At 44.0% G+C, this 23,676-nt stretch overlaps 1 protein-coding gene across 20 annotated transcripts in view; it reads right to left on the bottom strand.

Moving 5' to 3' along the window:
* The window catches only part of fnbp1b (formin binding protein 1b), a 47,952-nt gene that overhangs the window by 5,530 nt on the left and 18,746 nt on the right, over window positions 1-23,676 (bottom strand). For 5 of the 20 annotated variants that reach the window (XM_084035453.1, XM_084035447.1, XM_084035454.1 and 2 more), the window contains exons 3-15: window positions 22,424-22,480; window positions 22,080-22,227; window positions 16,727-16,789; window positions 15,026-15,130; window positions 12,415-12,429; window positions 10,735-10,863; window positions 10,029-10,175; window positions 8,531-8,722; window positions 6,924-7,112; window positions 2,635-2,649; window positions 2,316-2,351; window positions 453-562; window positions 249-381 (exon numbers count right to left, since the gene is read on the bottom strand). In XM_084035453.1, coding sequence (XP_083891579.1) covers window positions 249-381; window positions 453-562; window positions 2,316-2,351; window positions 2,635-2,649; window positions 6,924-7,112; window positions 8,531-8,722; window positions 10,029-10,175; window positions 10,735-10,863; window positions 12,415-12,429; window positions 15,026-15,130; window positions 16,727-16,789; window positions 22,080-22,227; window positions 22,424-22,480 — 1,339 coding nt within the window. Of the gene's footprint in view, window positions 1-248; window positions 382-452; window positions 563-2,315; window positions 2,352-2,634; window positions 2,650-4,602; window positions 4,702-6,923; window positions 7,113-8,530; window positions 8,723-10,028; window positions 10,176-10,734; window positions 10,864-12,414; window positions 12,430-15,025; window positions 15,131-16,726; window positions 16,790-22,079; window positions 22,228-22,423; window positions 22,481-23,676 lie in introns of all 20 variants that reach the window. The other 15 variants (XM_084035451.1, XM_084035450.1, XM_084035455.1 and 12 more) reach the window with 14 other exon arrangements.

Here is a 23,676-nt window from a genome sequence, read left to right as displayed (position 1 = left end):
ATGATGCACGTGTTTGCTTTATTTCATGGATTATCTGATTTATCCGTGAATCCGATGGCCTTTACATGAGGTTAAACCAGGCCGGTTTCCAGCCCCTCCAGCTGCATCACATCACCTCCTAATATGGACTTCTCCTCTCGCCGTGGACGTGTGTTTGAACTCCTCGTTATTTACGGTCGTAGATAAACCAAACAAGAGCGCCTCGCCAACACTAACACTCGGCACGGAGAGGAGAGGCTGAGACTCACCTCGAATTTCTGCGACTCGAACTGGAGCTTCTCGATGTTCTGGCCTATTTCCGTTAGCCGGGGGTCCACGCTGGTCGGGTCCCCCATCTGAGGGTTCTTGATGTACACGTCCTTCATCTTAGTGAGGGCGTCCCTGGGAGAGCACATCAAGTCAGCACCAGTCTTTGTTAACGAGGTCAACATATACAGGGAGGGAGGAGATACCTCTGGTCCATCTCTTTCTGGATGTCCTTGTTCAGTTCGTCCAGCTTGCCCTGCAGCTTCTTCCTCCTCTGTTCTGGCGGCAGGTGGCTGAAGTCCTCTGGTCCAGAGCCCTGAGAGGACAAAGAAAAAGGGACGAAGACGACGGAAAAGAGGCAGAAAGGAACCGTAAGATGGAGGAAAAGCAACGTCCACAAGTCTGTGTTGCTGTGGGGATGTTTGTCTAGTTGGATGCAGCATCTCTCTTTGCTGTAAACCCTGAGAACCAGGACTGGGGGGGGATATAATGGATAAATGGATTCACCTATTCACCCCCCCACCCTCCTGATCTAGTGCTCCCCACAGATGCATCAGAAATGTAATTGAGCGTTAGCTACATCCCATTATTGCTCATACAGTGTTTTTCCGATGGAGCTGCTTCTCTGACAGGTTTCTAAAATGGAGGGTGTGTGAGTTGAGAGGTTTTTTTTTTTTTTTTTTTTTGGCTGGACAACGGTCATATTTCTTGATGAGAAGGTTTCCAGTCCGTAACACCGAACCGATGAGTCATGCAGCTCCAAGGGCCTCTCCAACTTTCTGTGCACGTAATGCATCAGTGTGTCATCCTCAGCTGCTCTGTGTTCAAAATCTAATCAAAATCTAATCATGAAATAAATAATATGCATAAATAAATTACAATAATACTAAATGAAAAACTCAACTCATTGTGTAAGCTTATTTTCTGATATTAAAACTGTCCTCATCACTTGAGTGTACTTGAATGCATCGTGTGATTGGATGTCAGTGAGACGGGGGTCACAGCAGGAGCACCACAGGGTTGAACTGCTGGAGCTACGGACTTCACTGCACGTGATGAAGATGCCGGGTCAAAACACAAGCCGCTAGGTTACCGTGGCGACCTTACCCCTTCGCCCCCACATCGGCACGCAACACTTACCGGGCATGCAACACAACAGAGATCGGTGTCAATCATGCAGAGTCATGCTCCTTTTTTTTTTTCTCTCTCTCTTTCGTAGTGATACGTTAGCTAACAGACGTCAACGTATTAGTGTTTGGCATTCTCTACGGACAAAACCAGATCACTAGAATCTAGTTCAATCCTTAAAATCAGAGTAAAACCACAGAGACATTGGAAGTCATGTGGTATGATACATTCAGGATGGATGCTAATCTACTAACTGCTTGTTCTGTGTGGATTCATGATTTTAACACAATTATTCGCCTTCCTGCGGAGAATCACGTGTCTGGCAGTTAGCTTAGCTTAGCATAAAGACTGGAAGCAGGTGGAAACAGCTAGCCTGGCTCTGCCTCAGTGACTTCCTGCCCACTTCCTCAGTAATTAAGATTTCAGACACTTATGACAGTAGAGTAGCACAGTGGGTGCACCTTTAAAATGTGATTTTTTTAATATAACATTTGTAATATAAGGCTCTATATGGAGTATACGCCTGACCCTCAAATAACAAGTCAAGATACCGCGATATAAAAATGTTCTTTTGTGAGATTGAGAGATTATGATTCTGACATTTTCATACATTTAGAGTGATTTAAGGCTGTTTCCAGTCATTCATGCTCAGCATCATAGCTTTCTTGTTTTCCCAAAATGTGAAAACTATCCCTTTAAATCATCAAAGTGTTCTCTTGTTCTCTTGCAGTTTGTTAGCTTTCTATAATAATAATAATAATAATAATAATGATAAAAACACTGATATCGGCATGCTGTGTCAGGACATGAGTGAACAACTACTACATGAGATCGGATTAGTGTTTGTTACAAAGACGTACAGTTTGTTGGAGACACGGAAAAAAGGACTACGAGACGAGACTACGAGACGGAGACGGGTAAGAACGAGTAAATCTGATCACCTCAATGAGATTCCGGACGTGGGAATTGAGTGTGATCTGCACCACGGAGACCACACACAGTTTTTTTGGGGGAGAGACGTGACGAGAACACAACCACAACAAACAACAAACAAACAAAAACATAAAAATGAGACAACGACATGAGTCCGAGGTTCCATCGTTGCATCACAGCAAAATTATGAACTCAAAAAAAAAAAAAAAACCCACAACAAAAAGGTGAGGACGCACACAGCGTTATTAACAGTGTGTTACTGGGAGGACGTGACATGCGTGCTGAGGTCATGCCGCTACGGACGTGAGGTTAAACGTTCATGCTTACCAGCTTGAGAGAAAGCTTCATGTGTGGGGGGGAGGGGGGGGGGGGAGAAATGGCGAGGAGCAGGAGAGAGAAAGAGACATCAGTCAACATCAGGAGAATATTTGTTTTAACTTGTTCCTTGAAATAAAAGTGTACACGTGTTTTATGAGAACGCTTTGCCAAACTTCACCATTTAAGGAAAAGAGGGAGTGGGATTGAGATTCTAGCCGCGTCATTAAAAGCGCCGCTCTTTTCTCACGTGGTGAAGTTTAACAAGTCTAACACAATGGATTAATGAAAAATGAGGAATAAACTGGCACAAGCATGAAGTAAACAATGTGGGGGAGGGGGAAGGGAAGACAGATGAAAATAAATGTAGAGAAAGAAGTAGAGGGACGATGAATGCGACGGGGGGGGGGGCGGATGTACCCTTTTTTACTTCCTCGATCCCTCTCTGCTGCCGTGGCAACGACTCGCAAGTGACAGCAGAGGGAGCCAAAAGCGTAAAACACATGAGCAGGTCCAACACGTTGACATGGGAGGCAGATACTGGACGGAGAACGCTCGAAAAACAAGCCTCCACATATTCAGGTCTACGTGTATCTCGAATAAAGAGCGGCTTGAACCAAAGTACAAAAACACAAATCAGGGTCATTAAGGGCTTATTAGTGGAGCGAGTTGTGTTTCTGAATAGACAGAGAGAGCAGGTTAACAACCCTTGGCTAGTAGAGCCGGAGCAGATGACTTATAATCCGGTTATCGGCTCACTTTAGTCCACTAATCAAGTCAGCCACCTGGAATGGCCTCTAACGGTCTTTGCTATGACACCTTGTGATCCCCCCCCCCCCCCCCTCAGCACTCTGTTATTCTTATGCAATAAATCAAATACACTTGAGAAACTAGTTTAGGCCTTGTTTTTGTTTCCAGTGGGTCAGATATGGACGATATTTCTAGTGAATCTGAGTAAAAGAGAAAAATGACATAAAATCTGAGCCCGTAAACGTTTATTTTGGGACGTAAAAGATAAAAGTGACAACTCACAAACTTAATTAAAGAGATATTCTGGCCATGATGAATAAAAAAACAATGTATCAGGATATTGTTTTACTTGTATATGGAATTGTTTATATTTTGCATTTTTTAATTTCCATTTAACATATTAATTGAACTTTTTGAGAATTGTACTCTTTAAGAATAACATGTGTAATAACTGAGTAAAATGTAAGGATAAAAAAAAAAAGAATGAACAATGTTGAGTATGCAGGGTGAGTAAATACTTGTCCCTGATTGGCTATCCCTTCTCTGAGCATACATGTGATAAATCATGGGATCACTTTGCTGTAAGTAGGAGCACGTAGCATGATCCTGGTCCAGGGATCTACCGGATCCTTTCCCACCGCCCAGACACACACGGATACACAGGTATATATCATGATCCTCACAGACAGACGACATCGCTGCAGTATGGCACACCAGCACAAAGAAAAGCCCTGCAGGGGTGAATTCTGGGTACCGTAGGCTGACCCTGGATCCAAAGTGTGACCAACACACAGCCGACGGTGAGATGTCAGATAGCGGGGGGGGTCGGGTGATCGCTTGGTGCGACGGATAGCACCCTCACGCTCCGTAATCCCCCCCCACGTCCTCAGGTGCTTGTGACACTTTGTGAATTGACCCCTTGGGAGACGCTCAGTGAGGGAGGGGCAGAAAACCCCCCAAGCTGATACATGTGATGTGGGATGAAGTCATCATCCTCTCCGATCATTCGCCCCCGGTGATCAATACCGAGCCAGGCACAGACGCCAGCCTCCGTTTGACTGTGAGGAGATGTTTTGCCTCATTAATTGTGACGACTGTGGATGTGTCACTAAAAACAATTATCAATGAGGCTCCTGTACGTACATGGCTTCTACTAATCACACACATTCCATATTCAGTCACACTTTTCTTCCAAGCACCTTAACCACCCACACACACACACACACACACACACACACTTACAACATATTGCCTGGCTTCGAATGCGTATGTGGGTCGACCCAGAGTCCTCTTCATGAGCTCTTTGTGAGAAACGAGCGAGCGAGGCGATCGCTGCTGTCGTCGGAGAGAACACAGCTTTGTCAACGAGACGTCTCAAAGATCTTATACTGTACACGGCCAAAACACATACGCAGTCTCTTACAGGTACTGTGCTGAGACGGCTCATATGCACCAGACAAAGGCTCTCCCGCAGGGCTAGACACCCCACCTCCCCTCTAATCCCTAATGTGACACCATGTTGCTGCCTTGCAGGAGGTGGGAGAGAAGAAAGATTGTTCTTCTTCTTCATTTACCTGCAGAATGGAACCACAGGGTCGACTAGACAGAAGGGTTTATATCATGCTTTTGCTTTTATTAAACAGGGTTTCTGCAGGAAGTTAAGACTTTTACAATCCTGCTGTCAACAATATGAAAGTATAATTGAAAAAAAGGTAGGAATGATTTATTATTTAAAAAAAATCTGTTAATTTAATGTAATTAATTGGATCTGGGACCCCGATAAGTGGGAGAATTAAAAATGATTTTTAACGCTTTCCCATTATGAAGAGAATAATAAAAAAACAAACATTTTACAGCCTTTTTGGGGAGAAAACGTAATTCAATGTGCAGATACCCCATTAAAAACAAGCTATTCTTCTCAAAATGAGCATGCATACTGCAGTCCGGGTGATTGCAGTGTTGCTCGTTGCCTGGTGAAGAATTGGCCTGACAGTCGACCAGCAGCTGTTCGGTGGCATTAGTTTAAAATGTCAGAGAGGCAGCAGAGCTGGTGTCCCTAAAAGACTTGTTGTTGTTCTGCTGGATTAACCACCAAGCACCTTCTGTTGCCTTTTTAACTTACTGATAACACGGATTTATAAAAAAAAAACCACTGTACTCTACATTAAACATCTATATACATGAAAAACAAGACATGAAGGGGTGAACAACTTATTTATGTCATGAGATATGGAGAGGAGATTTAAACTTCCTGGTTTTCCCCTGTGCCATAAAACGTTCCCGTAAGGTCAAACTTCAATCTTTTTCATCTGTACGGAGTCGACAAACACAATGCGTTTGATTTAACTCACTATTATCGCTCTTCTCGAGAGCTTTTTCAGCACTTCCGCTTTCAGAAACGTGCACTTCCTGTACAATCTGTCCGGCGCTAAAAAAAAAAAAAAAACATGCACACTTCCCCTTTTTTTTCTGCCGACCTTCAATAATTTCCTCTACAATCAGCCCGCACTGCTGCACCGCTGCATTGTTCTTTTACCCTTTCAGACGTCACGTTAGCACCGATTCATACAAATGTTTTTACTTTAAATAACCGCTGCCCTTTTCTTAATACGTAAACAAAACAAAACAAAACAAAAAAAAACTATATTTGTGTGGTCCGGAAGAGGAACACGTGAGTTACCGCCCAATTCTTGAGGTCAGGGAGAGCTGGAGGGTGAAGTGGGTTACGGGAAGGCTATAGCAGTGTTTCCATTACAACACACACACACACACACACACACACACACACACACACACACACACACACTGGACTTTACACCGCCGCTGATAAAGCGGCCCTCCGGGAAGCCTTCTAAAGGGACTCTGCTGGTCCTCTCCCTCCTCAGGGGGAGGAGCGACTCACTCAGTCACCACTTCATCCATATTATGAGCTTCAAACCTCTTCTTCTTTTCCATAAAAGCATGTGCATAAAAAAAAACAACAACCCCCGCCCAAAAAACCCATCTGCCTCCAGTATAGACTGCAGAGAAGTGCGCAGGGAGCTACTGCAGTCTCCATGCTGCTGCCAAGACTGCTCAGGCATCTTGCTCATTTCTGTCAAAAGGGAGGGGGGGGGGGGGAAGGAAGGTGCGTGAGAGGGACTGTCATTATGAGCACAGAGTTAATATGAAGAGGGACAAGATGGAGAGAATGCTAGTGAGTCAGACGAGGACCATGGATTCCTAGTTACGCTACGGAAGCATGCTGGAGAAGCACATGGGCTGAGCACTGTATGGTGAAAGGCCTGTTGAACAGATCTGGAATATATATATAGAGATAGATAGATAGATAGAAGGCAGTAATTGAGCTCTGCTTTCTGATGGAGGTCACATTGTCTACATATGGATGCATTCAGTTATGTGATGAACCCATGTTGGCATTATGACCTCCCAAACAGATGCAGATTCCACCCTTTTCATGACTTCAGCCATACAGTGCAGCATGTACAGGTGTAGGACACACACACACACACACACACATGCACAAAGCTTGCTGGACTACACACACTTACCCCTCGCCTCAGGCTCCGGAGGCAGTGCATTTTGGGTTTGGAGGTCATGAAGTCGTTGAGGCGGTGGGAGAGGGGCTCCTTGTGCTGCTTGGGAGACTGGGGGTCGTTGGGAACAGCAGAGGGTGAGGGCGGGGATGAGGCTGGGGGGGCAGGTGGGGGCTGGTGGGGGGACGTTAACAGGGACATAAGCTACCAGTAAGAGAGGGGAGCCGTGACGGAGAGGAAGAGGAGGAGGAGGAGGAAAAACATGGAAGAAAGGGGGCAAGAATCCAACGAAAAAAAGAGGAAAAGGAGGAGGGAACACAAAACGAAATAAATAAGCCTCCGACAAATATTAAAAAATTAAACACACAACAGAAAACCCAAACAGAAATGAAAAGACAACCAAACCTAGTGTATCAGTAGTTATGTTGTAGTATATAAAACGTAAAAAATTAACATAAAAAAAAGAGAAGAAAACAACCAGAGTGAGTAGGAAGCGTAAAATGTTTATCAAGCAAGCGGCTGCGACAAAGCGGACAGCAAAGAGTTTCAGTCAAAGCGCATGCCGGCGTTCCTTTTAGAAATCCTTTTCCTGACCTCGTCACATGCCAGCTAAGAAATTCACCACATCCCCAAAGATGTCCGCCGCTGAATTTGAGGTCATCGTCACAAAAAAATCTCATCGCTTATCTTTGTCCTGAAACATCCGACTGCATCATTCATCCAGTCGTTCTGGAGAGTTTTTCACAACGAGCGGCAGAGACGAGATTGAAGACACATGCATGGGCGAGCGAGTCAGAAACCAAGTCTTTCTCAAAGACGGAGAGAGAGAAAACCCACCAAAGAACCTGTTTCTGTGAGCCAATGATGGTGCTTTCCTACTGAGATCAGTGTAACGTTTTATTTTCTGTTATGCTCGCATGCATGTGAAGTAGAAATACCTCTCTGTACCTCTAATCCCGAGCACATCAAGCACAGAGAAGCCATGTGTTTAGACGCCATTTTCTGTACACACAGTCAGAACACTGGGGTTTCTCAGCGTCCCACACACACACACACACACCCAGTGACTCACTCATGCTCTGCTCTAATTCAATGCCGACAGCGCCACCAGCCCATAAGACAGTCAGAGATCAGGAAACTGCAAAAAGGAGGCTACTCAAGATACGATTACCAGTCAATGGGGAAACTGTTATTTTCAGATCAAGTTAATATCTGCCAGTTGAGGCCCGACCACAGGATGACAGGATAGAAAAATGCATTAGTGTGTGTGTGTGTGTGTTACGGAAGGTAAGTTTCCAAAAAAAATCGGTGAGGGGGTGATTGCCAGGGAGGAGGAAAACGGGTGGCAAATAATAACAACAAAAATGGCAACACTAACATGAACTAGCAACACATTTCTTGAGCTTATCTTTAATTTAAAAAAAAAATGAAAACTATATAAAAAATATGTAACCAGTACAAGAAATGCAACAGATACAAATGTGACACTGAACACATATTTCTGTTATGAGACCTCCACCCCCCCGAGATAAATCTCCCAAAGGTATAAGGTGACCTCCGAGTGTAAGGTGACCTCTGTACGCTGGTTAACATGGTGTCTGTGTGCAACGTTCATGTGTTACCTTGTTCTTGTTCTTAATGAAAGGCCACAGTTTGCCCTTGCTCTTGCCAGCAGGCTTCTCCTTGGCCTCTCTGGAGTTGGACAGGCTGGTGTCGGACGCCGTCCTCTTCATGGCCTGGCCGTAATCCTCGAACTCCACGTCTCCCGGGGGCTCGAACCCGGACTTGTAGGACTCCACCACCTGCTTCGAGTCCTAGTAGGGGGGTCACAGCCTTGGTTACAGTTTGATCCAAATTTAAATATCAATGGAAGAATCCGAAAAATGCAAAGCAATGACTGAAACGTGGGGAGGAGGGGGGAGGTTGTCTCTGTTTGTATAGATTGTCTGGCTTATCAGCAGGTCTGGAGATAACATGCAACACAATAGTGGGCCTGGCGACTGCTTTGCGTATAGTAGTTTTAGCCTGATAAGGGTTCATGAATGCATCATGGAAGCGGAGGCAGAGACACTCGTCCTTATCCACAGGAGAAAGAGGAAAAGACCTCATTCTGCCAGGCGGGAGTTATGACAAATACTCTGAGGTCGGGGACACAGCCAGACAGACACAGGAAGAAGGCCATTAATCAAGTGCAGTGTGCTTCAGCCTAAATGCACTGATATAGGGGGGAGGTCTGGTTGGAGTTAAGTTCAGGGGTCAAAGATTGTGCACTCTATACATGAGACGACGAGAGGAAGGGAGACAAAGACAGGGAGGGAGCATGTGATATGTTATTCCCTGTCGTTGTTTACTGTCGCAGGCTGGAGTCATCTTCCTGGAGCTGAGCCACACACACACACACACACACACACACACACTACACAATCCCTGGAGATACTCTTGTTTTTTTGTCATACAGCAGGCAGCCAACATGTGACACCTCAATAAATCACACTGTTTTCTCAACGTAGGCGATCGCTGCCTTCTAGTTCAATATCCAAACAGTACAAATAATCATTATTATAATAATAATAAGCCACAAGACGGAACAGTAAGTAAGTGTATCAACTTAACGCTTTTATCATGAGCTCATCAATAAAACGTTTGCGTTTGTAGGAAGTGATTCAACTTCCTCCTGTTTCTAGAACAGGTGTTAAAAAGAATGAGTTTGACATTTTTTAGGGGAATAACCGCATTCAAATTCTGACAGAGAGTAAGATGAGAAGAATAATCCATCTAATATCAGGAAACAGGCAGATTTGGTTCCGTCTCCCATTGATTTCAGCCTTTATGCTAAGCTAAAAGTAGCCGTATCAATCTTCAACACAATATCAAACTATTGCTTCATATTTCATGGACTGCAGCCACGCTTCCCCTGCCACCACTTTGTTGGGCTGTGGTTTATATTTTCAAAAAGGCCCACCTAAGTGCACCCCAGTGGAGCACTTGTTACTTAAACGAGCGAGTTGTGAATGAGTGACACACTGGCTGAGTGAGTAATATGTCCCATATGTGTGTGTGTGTGTGTGTGTGTGTGTGTGTGTGTGTGTGTGCACGTATATCTTATTTCTGTATACTCACAGTCTTGGGCTCGATGGACTCGGCGGCTTTCGTCATGCCGTCTAAACATTTCCCCACGATGGGCAGCACTTGGCGGTCCACATCAGCAAACGTCTTCATGCACATTCCTATCCTGTCAATCCGTTTCTCCTCCATGTCTTGAAGTTTCTACGTTGGAAAAAAAAAAATGCATATTCGTGTGTGAGAGGATAAGACTTGACAATGAAAGAGCTTTTCTGGGAAATCTGGGAAATCTCTGACACACAATCTAAATGTTTGAACCCTTTTTTTCTAAAATTAAGAATATTTCAAACTCATAACACTGTGATTCCGCGCTCACAAGCTGTCAAAATGTAAAATAGCAAAATAACTACACTCTCCATAATCACGGCTTGTTAGCCTCAAGAGTTTCCCACATGGAGAGAATTTATTTTTAGTTGTCGAGGAGGGGGGGGCTGCCATTGAATTCAAAAAGCCGACTAATGATCGCACATGAATGCACCATTCTGCCGGACTTTTCAATCAGTCGGCACTTTGGGAGTTTTGAAAGACAGAAATGAAAATAAATCTGGGCGGAGGCGACCAGATTTGGGTGGGCCGCTCGAAATAAACGTGATGTCTGGGAACCGCCGGTTGACCGGTAATTGCCGGTTTGCTTAACAGCTTTCTAAGTGCAAGAACAAACCAGATGAAAGCGGCCCCATGTTTGCGGCGATGTTATATTTACCTGGAATATGTTGGGGATGACTGTGAAGTAATGTTCGTTCTGCTCCTGGTTGAACTTCTGCAGGTAGGAGGAGTAATCGCTCTTGCTGTCCGAAGCCATCTGGTGCCTCATCTGAGCTTGCTGTCGAGCCTGAAGGAGAAAAAATACACGACATATCAGACAAATCTCTCCACAATAAACCTCGGTGTCCCCTGATTGACACAGACATGTGGGTTGCACACACACACACACACACACACACACACACACAACGCAGCCAAAAACGTGCACACGAGCACGTTCATGCACATAAACACAAAGCTTGTGGATGCGCGGTCACAGGTGCCAATCAAGGCTGGGCAGCAGAAACAGCCACCGTATGTAGGCCAGGAAGGAGAAACAACAGCCTGCACTGGCTGCAGAATGTGGGGGGGTTGGGGGGGGATTTGGGTTTTGATCGCCAGCCCAATCTGGCGTATCTCTGCTGTCGATAAGGTTGATTATTTTAAGTTAGTTGAGTCGTGGTTAGGCAGTCAGAAACGCAGCAGGAGCAGCCTATTACAGATCCAACGCAAGCAGATGGAGATGAGATTATCTCAGCATGTGTGTGTGTGTGTGTGTGTGTGTGTGTGTGTGTGTGTGTGTGTGTGTGTGTGCTGTAGAGTACTCGTATCTGTTTCCTCTTTTCCATCAGACATTGTCTGTTGTGCGGTTTCATTGGGTCACCTCATGAACCCGTGATTGCATTCAACAAAAAAAAAAAAATAATAATAATAATTTAACCGTCGAGGGAACAAAACCCTGATTTGTCAAAGTCCTGCAGGGAAAACGAAGACTTCCTTCCAGTTTTCTATCTGAAGGAGCTGAGTCTCTCTCTCTCACACACACACACACACACACACACACACACACACACACACACACACACACACACACACACACACACACACACACACACACACACACACACATGGGTAAGCAATAGACGACGGCTAGAAGAAAAGGAGGACATCAGAGCGGAGACACTCGTCAGACACAAAGGTACGTTATTTCCAGCACGGGAGGGATGACATTTAATACCTCGGGTGGAAAATGATAGTCACAGCCTTCAAAAAAAAAAAAAAAAAAAAAAAAGGAATGTGAAAACCAGGGACAAGCTAAGAAGCACATGTGAAAGTCCAGCTGTGTATAATCTATGTGTGGGCAGGGCCTGTGTGCTACGCTAGTGTAGGTGCATGCTGCTGCCGAATGTATTGTGAAGCACCGTCGCCATGGCAACCTGGCATATCAACGAAACTTTGGTAACGAGCGGCCGTGCCTGCAGCAACATCACATCCTGTTGTCATCTTGTGGAAATTACCCGTTTTGTTTTTTTTTACTCACTATTGTGTACGTTTGCATGTGTGCGTCTACACAGAACATTTCCATCTACACGTCCATCTTCAGTATTTGCGTAAATATATCTGACAATCTTTGTAGATTTGAATGAAAAGTAATGGAAGCCGTCGCCTCACGCAACATTCAGCATTTGGTTTTCCTTTCATCACACACATGAAGTGTTCAGCAGATGACGGCGAGACAAGCCACTCTACGGGGAGCAGACAGGACAGGACCTGGTCCAGGTGTGTGTGTGTGTGTGTGTGTGTGTGTGTGTGTGTGTGTTCCCACAGATATATCAGGCTCTCTGTCCGCCAGACCTACCTTGTGGGAACTTCGCTTCAAGGCATGGCATAAAATAGATATACAAACACACACAAACAAACAACAACAAAAAAGGATTGTTAGCCGTTTCCAGCTAAACAAGAAGTTGCCATAGATGCACTTCCTGGACCACCGGGCGTGACATCACTTCAAAAGGGGAAGTTGGTATCGGCGTGTAAACACAATAGAATCACAACTAAAATACTGGAACCATAAACCAAACTCTTAAGGATTTAAGAGAGGCAGAGCAGAAGTGGAGAGGATGGCACCGTTTGATTATTTTAACGCTTTATGACTTACGATTGCTACCATAGGGAAGTGTGTGTGTGTGTGTGTGTGTGTGTGTGTGTGTGTAGGCTGGGGGTCCCTCAAAGAACTGCTAACAGCTTTGTGGATATCTGAGCTGTCGATCCAAACCCCAAATTGAGGGATTTGTTTGCCAGAGGAGGCGAGGGAGCGGTCGCTCCAGAAAACCACAATACATCAAGAAACGGCAGCTTTTTAGCATCGCGGGCCGAGATCGGATCACAGCAGCAACGCCTGGAGTCGACAGATATGTCTGTTCAATTCTTCTGTTACTGTTACTGACAACTAACCGGGGAAAGTTAAGTTTCTTCGTGAATTTACTTCCTAAAGTGGCATTTGGCTTCAGGATACTGATGCACACAATCATACAACGATGCCTCCAACAATCGTGTACAAACCCTCTGTTACTTCTTGTCTTCTTTACCCATCATGCATCTGTTCCATCCAACCCCACTCCTACTTCCACCCCGAGGCTTTAACTGAGACTCTGACACAAACCAGGCTGAGGTTGTGACATGTCATTCCTTCTGGTGATAAATACTCAAGAGGGGGGCTCTAAATAACAACGGGAATATTCCTCGGAAAGGAAAACACACGATCTGTTCTTTTTATGACCGCATTTGTTTAAAACCAAAGAAAAAGCAGTGAAAAAATAACATTTGACTTGCTGTCGTAATGACAGAAATAATGCGTAAATACATGACGAGCAACTGAGCTAAAGTCACGAGGCTTTGCAGTGTCTAAACCACAAACACACACACACACACTCTCTCACACACACACACACACACACACACACACTTCCTTTCTCTTTTTTTTCCATACATCCGCACATTCACACTTTTTGTTTTCAGTTGATAAAACACCACGGATACAACACACCAATAACATGAAAGATATATTCATATGTGGGAAGAAAATCCAATCATCTTCCATGGTGACTGATTTAACAATGGAATCAAATATCCTCACATAATCTAGATGGCTGCTCCTCCCTTTAGATTGATTTCCTCCTTTCATTGCAGACACTGGCTGTCATCGATTTCACTAGAGCTTGAACTTGCAGAGACTACTTTTTATATTTTCTAAAAGAGCAAAACAAAGGTTTATCTAAGAGTGAATGAATGTCAAAAAACCAAACCTAAAAGGAAAATGTTGGTATTTTTCAGCCTTATTAAACTTATAATTATAGGCATTCTGATGGACGTCACTGAAGATGGATTACAAGTCTTTGCATATAAACTACTCAAGTTTATATGTTGTTACACCACTAAAGTAACTACTGTACGGGGGATTTAATTGAAGTCAATAGAAAATGGTCGGCAGAAATAATAACACACACAAGCGATTGTCGTTTTGTGATACTAACTAAATGAGAGCAATAAAACAGCACTGAACGTTGTGTAATGTATGAGTCTTTCATGCTTCAATAAAGGAAATAACTGTAATCGGACACAACGCCACTCTTGTTTCCGGGACTCGTTTCTTGAGCTGCTGTGCCGGGTCTTTCCAGTTGAGTTCAGTGTTAGCCTAAGCCTATTGTAGCTCTTTGGCTGTACGTCCATAGTGCAGAAAAAAAGGCTCTTTATTCCCGCCTATATTTGCATAATAATTGGGTCTGAACTGTGTCAACGCTGCGCCTTTTTTAAAGCTCTGCTCCAACAGCTGATGATGCAGCAAGAGCACGCGCTGCTGACCCATGATGCCTTGCGGGCGTGGGAGCCATGTGGGTTAAAGGCTTAGACTTTGAGGGCTCTTTTAATTGGTTGTGACAACAGGAAATGACATCAGCTACAGGCCCAGGGGTGTGTGTGTGTGTGTGTGTGTACCAAGTCTTGAGAATGGGATGGTTTGCTGCATGTGTTGAATAGTACATTCAACCACAGATTTGTCACAGTAACAAAAAAACAACACAAAGCCAACTAATATGTGTAATCCACACACAAACATACACGACGAGGAAACAAAGTCCTCTCTGTTGCCGAGGCCCACACAGCACAGCGGCGTGTTTGCTGTCTGATAATGAGGACTCGGTGCTGCTATCAGCTTTGTTTAGCAGCGGATCACTGTGCTGCTGAGACAAAGCCAGCTTTTACACACAGGCCCATGCATCAAACACATGGTCACTCAATCTTCTGCTGGCTTTCCGGCTCAGGCGAATGAGGAGGGGCATGGAAGAGGGGGGTAAAAAATGGACAGAGACAGGGGAGGGGAGGGAAGGCCAGGCAATTGTGTAAAGCGTGAGGGTATAGGGATGAGCGTGCTGCGATTGGCGGTTGCAGCACAGGAGCAAGATGACGCATACCTTTTCCACGTCGGCCTTCGTCACGTTAATGTCAGCGTCCATCCTCTCAAAGTATTGCTGTGCTCTATCCGCCTCTTTACAGTCCCTCTCGAACCTTCTTTTACTCTGGAAAAAAAAAGAGAAGAAACCAAGCAAATTTAATTGAATCACAGACATTAAAATCAGTCGTTTCCTGCCTTGAGCTTTAGCCAGAAACACTCTACGACTTGACCTTTTAAAATAGGCAAATTAATGAACGCCATAACGTGTAACGTATACGTCATCTTGCTTTCGGGCGCGGCGTTGTGTGCGGCAGAGGTCAGTGTATGCCGTGGACACAGCGATGGTTTCTGTCAGAAGGCCGATTAAACAAATGTTCATAGTGGGCATTTGTGTACAGAAAAGCAAGCATTCATTCAACCCTCCGTCGACCCCTCTAGCCGGACAATCGGTGTTTGTGGGGCCAGCGTGCACTCTGAACTCCGCCTATCTGCCTCGCACACAATGGGATCATTGAACGCACTGCAAGTTTGAGGAGGACAAGGCAGTTATGCATCTCTGACACTCGTTCTCTCGCTCCTGTCAAAGGGGCCAGGCAGAGATAAGAAGTGGTGTTCTGTGCAATCTCTCCTTCAGCTCCTTCACTTTAACCGATGAAACACACTCCTGGATCTGATCTTCTCCGGGGCTTTTAAACGAAACAGTAATATATTCTAAATGAATGGTGGTCTGGCCTGCTAATGATAACTAAATGGGCACACAAGGGAAACCTGCTTTTGTATTCCTAGCTCTACTTTAGGGCTATATAATCTCTCTCTTTCCCGCTCTCATTAAAATAAAGCTTCTAATGTCTTGTGATGCGTTATGACATCATCTGAAAAAACGGTAATAAAAGTTTTTTGTTATTGTGGAAATCTATTTTTGCTTTTTTAACAGACAATTTTGTGGCAGATCATTCCGACCCCTCGTAAGGACAACGTAAATGACTCAATTAAAAGCATCCATAAGCTTTAAACCAATATAATGTATTTATTATAATTCCATCTTGATGTAAGACGTCGTCCTGTTTATTCATTCCACACGTGTAAACACTTGCCCTGTCTCCATTTTGATCAAATAGATGGCACACTGTTTGAGGTCCATGGTGAAGATAGAACAGGAGGCCCCTCAGGGCTCTGTACACGGCCCTCTGATGATTTATATAGATAGGACTGTTTGCTGCCCACTGTATGTACTCCCACAGCTTTGGATGATGTGGTTGTAAGTTATAGTCACGCGGCTCATCCTTAAGTGCTTTAGTATCATGTGGCGTTGATGTTGATTGATCATAAGGCTGCTGATGACTGACTGTACCGCCTTGAGCCCTTAGGGTCAATAGACCATCTCTGCACATTATTATATATGTATTTATTGTTACTTATTCCACACATATATAGACAAATACAACATTTTATGTCATAACTAAGGTTGGGTTCTGGGGGGGGGGAAATAATGGCAAAATATCTTTTACATTTGTTAGCATTGAAGCTACCAAATAGCAATGGAGAAAACATTCAGGCAACATTAGCGTGCATCTTATTTAAGACGTCACTTTCACCGTTTAAAATGACACCTGCATCAGATTATATCAGCCGTAGCTTATAATGTTGATTTAATCCAAAAAATACAGCCTGCATAATTAAATAATCACCTTTAAAATTGTGTTTATCGTGTTCTACTTACCGATTCCAGCTGTTTCCACAAGCTCTCAATGTGCTGCTGCGCCTTGCGTCCATCATGGAAGTGCTGCCAGAAGAGAAGAAAGGGAAAATAGAAATCTTTATCATACTATTCACAAAGCTTAAGAGATTTAAAAGCAGGTGACCTTGACATAGTAGGGATAATAAATTAGAAGCTGTTGGAATGAGAGCCTCAACCATACCATTAAACACTATGAATATTACTCACACTGTGTCAGGAAAGTATTAATGTAAGCTGAGAAAGTAGGGCAAATTCAAATAGACACTATACTGTAGCTACATTACAAATCACGGCCGCGCATCCACAAGCTTAACTCTGAGATTTATAGACGCTCCATCATACAGAACAGCTGTATGTGGATTTGATTGAAGAGCAACCACATCATGTCAGGTCAACACAGGTGCACCATGAATGATCAGTTTCAACACACATGTCATAAAAAAAGAAATATATTGGATTTTGAGATACAAATAAGTTGTATTTTTTGGCATATATTTGTGAAATAAGTTCACAATATGAGCGGGGAAGTGATCTAAAAGGGTTTTTTTCCCCATTCAAGCTCAACTTAAAGCACCAACAGTAAAAAAAAAATCAACTGAATGAAGGCTTTATCCATATTCCAATAAAATCAAAAGGTCAAACACACTGTAGATCTAGTTACGATGACGACCAAATATAAAAGGACTAATAACAGTGTGGTGAAGCCAAAGCTGCAAAGTCACATGTCGTGTTCATGGTGCCATCGGCAAGGTTCGTAAACAAATAACTGTCCTCTGTGCTTCCTGTTTGGACCTCCGTGCATACATTGAGGGCGTATCAATTCCATGAATGAAATCTGCACAATTCAAAGAAATCCATCGACATTATGGTGCATGAATGTCCAGATAGAAGATAGAAAAAATACTGGGAACTTGGTGAGAAAGTAGAATAAGAAAGAGAGGCCAACTGATGAAGTGACATCAAAGGTTGGACATGAAATGGGAAGCTGACAGTGAACATCCCATTAGATACTGTATTCTGGGGGGGACCCACAGATAGGGTTACAATGGTACTGCTAAATGTAACATATTAGCCGTGGCTAGGTGGCAGCAGCTGGTCTGAACCTTGGAAACTTGAAACTGAAACTTGGCCCGGAGGCCAAGCACATCTCTCTCCAGCTCTCCGTGTGGATCACAGCCAGATCCCCTGGAAACTAAGAGCCCCAACTGTATTTATTTATTTTTTTAAATTAGATTGTGATTACTCCATAAAGCATACAGATACCTCATCTCGTGGTCATCTGCTAAAAACATTCAAAAAGAATCAAATGGAAATGCCACTGAGACTTTGACTACCAATGCGGTATCCCCTGGTTACGGCCAGTAGCTGAGCTGAATATCGATGCAGCAATTCAATAACGGAACCAGGCCAAAGAACAGAAGGCTTTTCTTTTGTATTTGCGAGTATAAAGCCGTCAGTATTCCGACTCCAACGCACAGGCGAGAGATGTGAAATTAAGAGTGACGTCTGAAGGCTCACCTGAATACCACCGGGCCTCAGAGCAGTTAGTGAGAATGTGCCCTGGTGCACCTCAGATAGTCACACTTCTCATTTCACCCAACGTTTCGAGGGAAGCTGACTAAAATAAGGAAGTGCTCCGGGCTTTCAGAGGAAGTATTTCAGCTCAAACTGAAAAATGGGACACTGTGGAGCCTCTAAAGTCAAACTAATGTATAATCAAGTTGTTTGTTTCCAACGCCGTTAAGACCCTGACCTTCCAAATTCCTGATTGCCGAGAAGAATCTTATTCAGTTATGAAAATATGTCTCATGATAAGATACAGTGGAGATACAATGAAGCCTTTTCACAACACGCAGCACAAGACTGGTGACATCATTGTTAGTGTGTTGCATTTTTCTTTTCTTTTTTTAAACCAAACACTTGTCTCCATAACAACATATTTGGGAAAAATATCCAGCATGTCACCCACCATTAGGAGGATAAACAAACTCTGCTGACACTTTTCTCCAAACAGCTCAATCAGATTCTGCAGGAGGATGAAGGCCGGCAAAACCGAAAAAACATGTGTTCATTCAATGTCCAACGCGATTAAAAAATAATTAAAAAAAGCCGTCGGATGCATGTTTTAATGCTGAAGCCATTTCATTTCTGCAGCTATTCGGCCTCTCTGAGTTTTGAATTCATCGACTGCAGACACACATCTTGCTCCCACACGATCTCCTCAGTAACAGCATGTCTGGGACATCTGGGGTTCCTCAGGGTCGGTGACCTGAAGCTGCCACTCTCAGTTACCGACACTCGGTGACAGAGAGGGGAAAAAAAGGGATGGAGTTAACTTACAGATCCTTAACCTGCACTCCAAACTTAAACCGCATAAATATAGATGGACTCAACAGAAAGAGAGAGAGTCCAAGAAGACACGACGTGAACAAGAGGAGAATCAACGAAACATTGAGTTTCCTTTACGACGAGCTGCACATGTACATCTGTGTGCAAAGCCGAGGTCCAACTGATCTGTTAGTCATTCATGGACGTGACTTGGTTCACAGGAATGTGCACCTGCAGTCCTGTACAGATGTCGACACACATAATCATTAGGTACTAGAAATAGCCACAAGTCATACAAGAAGGAGAGACGAGGGCGCTGATTAAACCTCACGAGAGGCTCCGCCGACTTTTTTCCTCCTCATGTTTAGGCCATTAGGCAGCAGCTGTATTTTTGCATTTCTACTTTTCTAGAGCGAGATGCTATGAGAAGATCCACGATCAGTTCTCAGCCTCCGGTTTGTCTTTTCCACTCAACACAAGGAGTGTGAAGCAGAGAGACACATTGTTCCTCCACTGAGCCTCTCCTCTTTGTCTCCTGAGAGATAAATGAGGAGAGTATCCTCTGCCAAACCCACCTAAATGTTTCATAGGGCATTATACTTTTCAGCTGACTTTTCGTAAAAAGATAATGCTTATTTTACAGGCCCTGCCAGCCGACGATGGATTCTTCTTTAAATGTTTGTAGCTTTAGATGTAATGCATTTGGTGCAGGCAGCAGGCTCTGGCACTGAAAGCTGCAGTCCCTCAAATGGCAACTTGGGTTTGGCTCTAGGGGCAATCAATTCCCACAGACCCCTATGCCCCACTTTACAGCAGAAACAAATAGGTTTACAGCCTGGGACAAAGATGCTTTTGGTCTTTACGGCAGCAAGTGTATTCTTGCTTATGCAATATATCGCAATATATTAAATCGTGTCCTATCGCCAGATTCTTACAGTAAATGTAGTATCGTGACTTTTACAAATAGTAAAGATATATAGTAACTAAATAAATAGTAAAAAGAGTAAAGGGATTCCTCTGGAGGTGTTGCTGAGTCTTTAAGGGTCTTAATCATTCCTCATTAGAGAGGATACTAAGCCCCGTGATCAGTAGCAAGAGGCCTGGTGAGGACAGCAGTATGCTGACCGGACACCTTATATTATGATTCCTCAGCACAATCCCAGTCCAGTGAGACTTAGGCTCTTCATCCCATATTAACCCCTGCCTGCTCTTCATTAGTGCCCATTATATTATTAGACAATGAGCAAACAATGCCTCGCAAACGACTTGACATCTGGCATCTAACTGAGGTCATGATGAAGTCTGTTCTTCCTTTTTTTTCTAATTCAGATCTGATGAAAGAAATATGTTTGCAAGACACATTAAATTGGAGCAGACTGACCTACAAAAGCAGGTTGGAAAGAAAACAAGTCTATCTGTTCTCAAATGAAATCCTTTCAGACAACATTCTTGGCCTCTCCTCCCGTGCCACCCCGAGCCGAGCTCAGCGAGAGGTTCACTCAGGGGGAAAAGCAGAAGGGAGGCGGGGAGCGCTTACAAAACAACCCCACATGAGAAATTAATGAGGTATTATTTTTCAGTTCTCCTCCTGGTTTGGAAGGTGGATTTTTACCTGTCCAATGAGCTCTCTCTATAAACCCCGGAGAGGCGGGACCTGACCCTCCTGTAATCCCGCTGTCTGGCTCTGCCTGAACAGCTTTGTCTGACATGGAACGCAAATCACAGGCAGAAACCGAAGTGGTGCTTAAAAATTCATGAGAATGAAACGGGCGAAAAGAATGAGGGGAAGTCACGGTTAATGAATGCTTTACAAAAATCGTTATTACTTTTTTTTAAAAAGGTGTTACAGCGAGACTTCCTATCAAACCCTCAATGTTGTTCCGTGAAAACAACTTTGATGAAGGTCTCTTTCTTCGTAGCTGAGTGGCCTTGTCAAACATGTCTTTGAACGAAAACTGACAAAAATAAATGGCACTACATTTAGATTATTTAAAGATAAACTGAAACTCATGAAGGGAAACCCCCCCCAGAAGTGTCTTTTTTTTTAGTCAAAAGATGCAGACACGTTCCAAAGAAGGACAGCCGGGAACGAAAAAGAGAGATGAAAAGATATTTCTAAATAAAATAGTGGAAAAGAGGAAGAGCGGTGTCAGAGTGACATCCTGCAGCCTCGGGACAGCGGGGGTCTTTCCATGGACCCTCCATCTGGACACTAGAGATACAGATGCAACGCCGAGCTAAACCAACAACAAGCCTGTGGAGGATTCCCCTATCAGAGCTGGAAATCCCCTTTCTCTCTGCAACTAAAAATCAAAACCGATCATCAATAACGGGACCCGGGGGGGTTCCGTTATATTTAGATGAAGCGACGAAAGCAGCGACGGGGACATCACCAGTTGTACTAAAACACGAGTCACTGTGCTTTCTGAGCAGCTCTGGTTTTGGTTTTCCACTCCAGTTCCCCCAGCTGGACTTCCGCAACACGAGAGCCCATGACAGATCTTTCAGAAAGTTTGTTTTTTTCCCCAGCTGGGTTGCTTTCTCTCTCTGCTCCTCCACCAACTGTGTGACTTTAATGGGCACCACGCTGTTATCAATGAATCATGCGCAGCAGGTCCACCGCTCCTCCAGAATCACTTTATAATGGCGAAAAGTGACTTCAATATTTAAGAATAGTGTGCGGTGCGACCAATATTTTGTACGATGGTTTATAAGAGAGAGAAATAAGCCTGTAATGATAGAGAGACGATGACTGGTTCCATAAAAAGGACTCAGTCAGTCACGTTTTGGGCTTCTGGTGAGCCGTTGGGTGTATCTATATTTACTCAGCGATGACCTCAGTCCATGGGGAGTCGGCCATGCAGAGGGAATGGGCTACTTAATTTCTTGTAGTGTGGCTTTTTTTTTTTTTCATCCAACAGAATCCTTCACTCTGAAGTCGATGTTTAATGTAAAGCCCTGGCATGGCGGAGAATGACGAGAAGTACCGGATGTGAAATTATCTCACCGTTTTCCTCTCGGCCTTGATCTCCTGCAGGTAGCGCGTGAGCTCGGTGATGATTTGAGACGTCAGGTTCTCCGCGATGACCTCGTGCTGACCCGCGTAGTCGTTTAACTCATTGAGTGATGTCAGGAAGGCTCGACAGAAGCTGTACCTGGTGAGACACAGGAAGTGATGTCAGAGGAAAGATGCGAACACAGTAGATTTGTTCAGAAATCGTAGCAGAGGAGTTTGGATAAGACTTGGAACAGATTTCAAACTGGAAGCTTTTATTGTTTTCTGGCGGGGACTAAGGTGAGACAACTACAGCTAGCATCCAGTTAGTAAACGCCTTTAATATTTTGACTCACTTGTTCTCCTCCTCTTCTCTTGAGTTCTTCTTGGGTTGATACTTCTTTGATAAATTCCTGCGTGGACAAAGAGTTCAGCCTTGTCAGTCATTTCTTTAAAGCATCTTTCCTAAGAGCACAGTGTGCAGATGGGCTAGTGCACCATTCCCATTATATTTCCCTGACACTGCCCTTTATGAACCTGCCAAAAGGTTCATCCAGTACACCATTCAATCCAGCAGAGTGCTTTCCGCTGCCTTCACTACATCCCCTTTTCCTCTCTTCGGGTCATAAATAATGTCCCCCGGGAGAAAGCATGCAGAGCCAGTCACCAGAAAACAAGCATGCTTTTCAATATGGAGCCTCTGCCCTTGTTGTGACTGTGGTTAGTGTTGTTAGGGGCATGAGATGAGCGCAGCGTGAGGAGGAAGAATGAGATGTAGAGATGGATCGTAGACTGGAGGATGTGGAGAGTGGACGTAGGCATTGTGACATCATTGGTTTGTGGACTTTGTAGCGACACCGCGGTCATCATACCCTGCTTTATCGTCTCATTAAATCTAAATTTACATTAGTGTACTGAAGGAGATTGAGACCATAAACTGACTAATAAATCAAGTGAGAAGTCTCATAAACTTCCATGCAATCAAACTTATTTTGCACCTAGAGGAGTCGCCCCCTGGTGGCCAAAATGCAAGTTTAAGGCACTTCAGCATTGGCTTTACATTCTCTGACTTTTCAGAACCAGATGTTGCCGCCCGGTAAGGATGAATTATGAATATTTTAAATGTACAAGCTGGAGGTGAACTGGTCTTTCCATTGCCTTCTCTCAGACGAGCAACCGTTGCGTTGATGGACGGGTTGCAGTAGGCCGTGTCACGTTCGTTTCATCGCGGCGGCGTGACACGCTCGCCAGCCAAGTGTGTTGATGCTCCGTTTGGCGGCTACTCTGTCAACGGGACATAATACCATACACTATGCTCTGATGAATGGGAACGCTGTGTGCTTATGCCTTCAGGATCCTTTTGTCTAATTAAAGAGCACTGTCCTCAATTAAAAAAATGAACGAGCAAAGTAGTGCACCTACACACAAAAAAAAAAATCAGACCGACGCAAGCCATTTAAATGTTCACTAAATCTGAACGCAATAAGGAAACAATATTAGTAAATTGATTACGTATTTGTTATTTCTATAATAAACACTGATAAATGTTAACACTCCTGTCCAATCCTGTTTTTTTATATGAGGAAGAAAGAAATATTGTAAGTCAACT

Source organism: Eutrigla gurnardus (genome assembly GCF_963514095.1).
Source record: "Eutrigla gurnardus genome assembly, chromosome: 19".
NCBI lineage: Eukaryota > Metazoa > Chordata > Actinopteri > Perciformes > Triglidae > Eutrigla > Eutrigla gurnardus.
Note: the sequence above shows the minus strand (reverse complement) of the source record. Positions and strands in the feature narration are given on the sequence as shown.